The following is a 6,768-nucleotide window of genomic DNA, read 5'->3' on the forward strand; positions in this document are numbered from 1 at the left end:
ATTTTGAAAACAGTTAGAAGAAAAATGAACAAGACTATAAACATAGCTGTGAAAAAGAGGAGTCTCCTAGGTTCGAGGCTGGGTAATGGCTGGTGTCACTGACAGAAGGAAGATAGCAAGGGGACCCATGGGGCAGGGGGTGGATTTTGTTTGGGGCACATTGTATGAAATTGCATTTTAGAAAAAATTTTACCTTGAGTTTGTATTGCTTTTATAATTGGGGGAGGGAATCTCTTTTTAAAGGGAAGGAAGAATATATTTAAAATTCCTACAAATTGGTTTTGAAGATAGAAAAATGAGCAAAGGAACTTCTAGAAATGTATCTAGTAAATGTTCTTCAAATGGCCAAAATGAAATATGTAATTACAAGAATCGAAGTACTGTTTATAATAGTAAAAGATGGTAGGGACTTCCTTGGCAGTCCAGTGGTTAAGACTCTGGGCTTCCACTGCAGGGGGCATGGGTTCAATCCCTGGTTGGGGAACTAAGATCTGTCATGCCATGCGGTGCAGCCAAAAAAAATTGAAAAAAAGATGGTAAATAATCTAAGCATGTATTACGAGGGGACTGGTTCAGTAAGCTCTGATATATCTCATACTACAGAGCTTCAGATAATTAATTAGAAATCTGTTTATGTACTGGTATTCAGTAATCCTCAAGATTTATTGCTTAGTGAGAAAAGCAGTGGGAGACAGGGAAAGAATATGTTCATGTGGGTATATGCATAAATTATCTCTAGAAGGACACACAAGGACCTGATGACATTGGTTGTTTCCCAGGAAGAAACTAAAAGGATGAAGAAGTAGAGTAGGAAGGAGACTTTCCACTGTTTATGACCTTTTTGAAATTTGAACTATGCTAATTTATTACCCGTACAAAAATAACTCATTTGAAAAAATGTTTTTAAGAAGAAAAAGTGGCAAAGTCTACCATCTAATGCAAGTGTACAGTAAACATGAAAAGATGCTAATCCTTATTGGCAATATGAGAAACGGGGATGAAAACAGTAAAACATGGCTTTTTGTCCATTGGATTGGCAAATTAAAAGGATTCCTTGAACTACAAAAATAAACACTTCCTTGCCCACACTTTTAAATCTCCCATGCTGCTCTCTCCCTTAGTCACCCTCTCTTGGCAAACCCCAGATTCTCTAGCTACCCTGCACCATGCAGCTGAATATGGCTAAAGGAAAGCACCATGTTACAAGCCTCATTTTACATTTCTGATGACTTCATGGTTGGCGATTAGTGCTGCCCTGCAGTCCTTCTGCATCTCCCACTGTTCTAGACCAGGGCTAGGCAAACTAGGGCCCAGTGCCAGAGCTGGCCTGCCACATGGTTTTGTGGGGCCTGCAAGGTAAGACTTGTGTTTACATTAAAAAAAAATTTTTTTTTAATCAAAAGAAGAATATTTCATAACGTGAAAATTACATGAAATTTACATTTGTGTTCATATATAAGGTTTTATTGGAACACGGCTATGCTTATATATTATCTGTGGCTGCTGTCCTGCTCCAGCAGCAGTATTGAGACCATTCGTGGTACTCTTACTACCTCACACTGCTGCTCAGCACACAAGAAGCACAACTGTGCAGTTGTAACTTGAGTTTGTCTCTCTTCCCAGCAAAACCTAAGATACTTACTATTTGGCCCTTTATAGAAAAGCCTGCCAGCCTTTGTCCTGGATGATCATTTCATCCTCCTCTCAAACCTCAAACCTCCAGTACCTCTCCCATCCTCATATTTAAGAAATGACCATGTTTTCTATTTGCCTAGGAAAAAAGAAGCAATCAGAGAATTTCCACTTGCTCTTAACCATCACAGCTCCCCATCTACCTGCATTATTGCTGTGGACCCTGCATCCCTCCTGTTCAGTGGATGAGTTGTCTGAACTCTCTCTGAAGTCAGCTACATTAGTCCTCTATTGCTGTGTAATAATATTACCACACACTTAGCATCTCAAAACAACACACATTTATCTTGCAGTCTTTGTGGTTAGGAATCTGAGCACATCTTAGCTGAGTCCTGTGCTTCAGGGTCTCAAAAGGCTGCAGTCAAGGTGTTGACCAGATGGGCTGTGGTCCCATCTGAGGCTTGCCTGGGGAAGGATCCACTTCTGAGCTCAGTTGGTTGTTGGTAGCATTCAGTTCCTTGTGGAATTTTGTATTTTGAAGTTTCTTGCCACGTGGTGGACCTTCCCAGCATGGGTGCTTGCTTCTTCCAAACCAACAAAGGAGAGAGTATTTCCTTACAAGACAGACATCATGATCCACGTAACATAATCACATACATGTAATTGTATATGCTCCATCACCCTTGCTACGTTCTGTTGGTTAGAAGTACATCACAAGTCCTGCCCACACTCAAGGGGAGGGGAATCACACAAGTATGTGAACACCAGGAGGCAGGGATCTTGGGAGTCAAGCTAAAGTCTGCCACACCCACCCTCCACTTGGATACCAATTCCATCCTCTTTTGTCTCTTCAGGGACCTGACTTCACTATCCTACATCATCAGGTTTTCTTCTGGATACCTACTGTCTTCATAAAAATGTGCTATAATTTCTCCCATTTTAATATTTTTTAAAAACTTTTGCCTCCAGTTCCCCTCCAGCTATCCTCTATTTCTCTGTTTTCCTTAATTGTAAAATTTCTCAAAATATTTGTTCATACTAACTCTCCAGTTCCTCTCCTCCCAGCCTCTCTTGAGCCCATTTCAGTTAACCCCCCACATACTCCCTTGCAACTGCCCTGTGAGGGCCGCCTGTGACCTTCACATTGCTGAGTCCAGTGATCACTTCCTAATCTCATTATCCTTGACTTTCATCAGCATTAGACACAGTTGGTCATTTGGTTCTCTGTGGAATGCTTTTAGCATAGCTTCTCTCCAGGGTTTTTGTCCTCATTGGCTGTTCCTTCTCTGTCTCCTTTGCTAATTCCTCCCCATCTGTGGTCAAGGGCCAAGTCCTTGGACCTCTGTCAACTGACAGTCACTCTCCTAGGTGAACTCATCCAACCTCCTGGCTTTAATACCAACTCCCAAATCTTTATCACCAGTTCACCCTGTCCCCTAAACTCCAGATTTATATATCCAGTTACCTACTCAACATTTCCACTTGGGCCTCTTCAGTTTTAAAGGGTTATTTCAGAACTCCCTATCTTTCTTTCCAAGCCTGCTGTTTCACAGCCTTCCCCACATCAAGAAGTGGTATTTCACTTAGATAAGAAGCCTGGAACAATTATTTTTCTCACACATGTACATTTGTTCTACCTGCAAAATAATTTCAGAATCAAGTGTTTATCACTCCCCCCACCATGGCCCTCTGTCCAAGCCACCATGCCCTCTCCTCAGTAACTATACTGGCCTCACTGGTTTCCCTGCTCCCACCCTTCCTCCTGTAGTTTGTTCTCAACACAGCAGCGTGAGAGCTCCTTCTAAAACTTCAGTTAGACCACATCACTCCTTTACTCAGAATCCAGACACTGGCTCACGAGGTACAACATGTCTGAGGGCTTCTTGCTCAGGCCAGGCAGGGAGTGCACCGGGGGTCTGGTCTTCTCCCTGAGGGCCCTGACCTTACCCCGCCCACTTCCCTCCCTCCCTCAGATGCAGCTACAGTGGCTTCAGCACCTAGACACACTCCTGTGTCATTCCTGAGATGCTCATTTCCAAGGGCCTTGTCCTCACCTTCTCAGGGTCTCTGCTCACATTCCCTGACCACCCTGTTCACAATAGCACTTCCCACACTGACTAGAACTGCTGTTCTCTTTTTCCTGCTACTGCATATCTTATTGTCTGGGGGTACTGCTACCCACCTCAGCCCCTACCACACAGCAGGCACTCAGTAAGGGTCTGGTGATAACACATTGAACAGGTGGACAGTGTCAAGGTGAGAGTCTGGATTCCTGGGATTTAGGAAGAAAATGAGCAGCATGGAAAAGCATCAGCAACCATATACCAGTGCAGAGGGGCAGGAAAGAGGGGGCCAGAACTCTTGACATGAATGAGCAGCAGGCCAGGGCCCCGCAGGCCTGATTTTGTTTTTTGTGTGTTTTGTTTGTTTGTTTTTTGGCTGCACCACGCAGCATGTGGGATCTTAGTTCTGAGACCAGGGATTGAACCCGTGCCCTTGGCATTGGTAGTGTGGGGTCCTAACCACTGGACCGCCAGGGGATTCCCCCCCACCCCACCCCAACCCCAGCTTGTTTGTAGGTGGACAGCGAAGCCTCAGTACTGGGGGTGGGGGTGAGGTTCTTCACCACTGCCCAATGAGTGAGCCCCTCAGCAAGCAGAATGGGTCATACAAGAAGGGCAGCAGGGGTGCACCCGCCTCCCCAGAGCTGTGTGAGCTCCTGTGCCCACCCCCAGCAGTTCCACTGGATGACTGACCTTCCCAGGAGCACCAACCTCGGCCTTTATCTGCTCATTGTCATTGTCACTCGCCTTCTTGGCACAGGGAGTCATTGCAGGTGTGATAAGTGTATCTGCTTTGTTACAGTGCGGGGGCAGGACGGACAGGGACCTTCTGTGCCCTAAGCACAGTCCTGGAACGGGTGAAAGCAGAGGGGATTTTGGATGTCTTCCAGACCGTCAAGAGCCTGCGGCTACAGAGGCCACACATGGTCCAGACACTGGTATGCTGCCCTGCGTATTTATCCATGCCACCACACCATCTGCAGCTCCTCTGCCAAAGCCAGCTCAGGGGGGAGGCTCTTTTGAGGGGCCCATCTGATAGTCAGAAGACTGTGTAACCACAGACTCATCCTTCCTCAAGGTGCCTCAGACAAACAGAATGAGCTTTGGGAGGCAGGAGAGCAGTGGGGGCATAGCCTAGCCCCACACCAGTAAGAGATGCAAGTGGCCTCTGTGAAGGCCACAAGAGGGTGCCCAGGTGCCCCATGGGGCTCTTCACTTCTCTATGGGTCCAAGGTGGGGAAGACTCAGAAGTACCTCCTCTCCTCTCCTCAGGCTCCCTTTCAACAGGTCTCCTGACAGTCTAGATGACCAGTAACCACTGAGTATGTGAACAGACTTGAGCTCATGTCTGACCTCTGCAGGCCTAGGAGTGCCATCTGCATGTCTAGTCACTTCTATCTGTAGAAGATAGCTGCACTCAGCCCAGAGGGGAATGCTGTCAGAACTCTGGCAGGCAGCTCAGGGCTCAGGTGGAAATCCAAAAACATTCATTTCCTGTGAATTTTCCATTTTTTAAAAAATGGGTTTGTCAGGAGCTGCAGGTACATTTTTCTCTTCTGTAACTACCCTGGCCTTTTCCCCCACCTTTCACTCTGCAGGAACAGTATGAGTTCTGCTACAAGGTGGTGCAGGAATATATTGATGCATTCTCAGATTACGCCAACTTCAAGTGAGAAGCGATGAGGCCCCGTGGACAGGAGAATTGCCTTTAATATTTTGTAATATTCTGTTTTGTTAATATACCCAAAATTGTGTATATATCTTACAACTGTTTTAGAAATTGGTACATAGGCTTCTATTACCTATTAGGTGGAGATTTTATATGTAAATGTGTTAGCACTGATAGTCCTTTTTCCAATGTTTTATTGGGGAATTAAATAGTGTGATGTTTGGATTGATATCATGAAATCCTCTGCCTGGAAATTGGGCTCTATTGTTCTTTGGTTTATACATCTTTTCCTAAAGAAGAAACACAAAAACTCATTCCAGGTAGCTAGGCATTAACTAAGAAAAAAAGCACAAAGTTATCAGAGCTCTTGAGGAAATTGGTTGTCCCAGTGCCCCCAGTTCAGACCGCTCTCCCCTCCCTGCTCTGTAAATAATCTCTCCCCTTTCCACCCTTGCCCACCTTCTCATACCGCCTACATCCCACCATGGTGAGTAGAGGGACCAGAGTGTTATCTCTGGCACCACACTAGGGATTATCAGGTAATAAAAGCTTTGACTCCCTGAGGAAATGTCTCTCCCTTTGTCTGGGGTGGGGCAGTCATACCAGGGCTGGGGTTCTCCTGGGCCACTCCCATCCCTGCCGTTACTGTTCTGTCTTAGCTGGCTGCAGAGAGGGCACAGTCTCCCTAGCTCCTTTCCAACAAACACAGCCCCTCTAGCCCTTAGGTAGTTATCAGGACTCTTCTTTCACTCCCAGCATATCTTTGGTGCAGTGGTCCTAGCCAGCCTTGCTCCCTGGGGAAGATGGCCAGGGTCCTCACTGCTTCCCTAAGTACAGAGGCACGGAGGAGAGAGGGGTGGCTTGGCTTTCGGGTTTGAGTCAGTTTGACCTCTCCAGTCCTTGGTGCTTTGCTGCAAAACTATCTGGATCATGTCGCTCTGTCCAGAGCAAGTGTTTATATCTACATTTATTGTGTTAAACCGCTTCCGTTTCCTTTCATATCTGTCCTCATTTCCAGGACTTTTATGTGGAAGTGCCTCAGATCCAGAGGCCAGGATGGTGGGAGTCTTAGATCCCAACTCGAATTTGAGCCTAACATGTTAGACAAAGTGTCTTAAATAAGGTGGATGTTCATTTATTTTTCATGTTAACAGTCTGCCCAGTCCAGAGACCCAGTATCCTCCATCTCATGGTCCCAGTGTCCCTTAGGATGTTGTTCTCATCCTCATGGTTGAAGTCGCTGTCTTTTCCCATGGAGAAGCAAAAAGAGCATGGGCAAACAAATTCATTTTTAAAGACACGAAGCAAAAGTTGCACTTTTCACTTCCACTCATACCCCATTAGCTAAAACCTAGTCATAAGACCACACTGAGCTACAAAGGGTGCTGGGAAATGTGGTCTTTA

At 45.7% G+C, this 6,768-nt stretch overlaps 1 protein-coding gene across 9 annotated transcripts in view; it reads left to right on the plus strand.

The window, feature by feature from the left end:
* Window positions 1-5,928, plus strand: part of PTPRA (protein tyrosine phosphatase receptor type A) — a 185,355-nt gene extending 179,427 nt beyond the window's left edge. For all 9 annotated transcript variants that reach the window (XM_029221925.1, XM_029221927.1, XM_029221926.1 and 6 more), the window contains 2 exons: window positions 4,498-4,633; window positions 5,294-5,928. In XM_029221925.1, coding sequence (XP_029077758.1) covers window positions 4,498-4,633; window positions 5,294-5,368 — 211 coding nt within the window. In that variant the 3' untranslated portion in view covers window positions 5,369-5,928. The remainder of the gene's footprint in view (window positions 1-4,497; window positions 4,634-5,293) is intronic.
* The last annotated feature ends 840 nt before the right edge of the window (window positions 5,929-6,768 follow it).

Source organism: Monodon monoceros, unplaced genomic scaffold (assembly GCF_005190385.1).
Source record: "Monodon monoceros isolate NGI ecotype Baffin Bay Population unplaced genomic scaffold, NGI_Narwhal_1 Super_Scaffold_13, whole genome shotgun sequence".
Taxonomy (NCBI): domain Eukaryota; kingdom Metazoa; phylum Chordata; class Mammalia; order Artiodactyla; family Monodontidae; genus Monodon; species Monodon monoceros.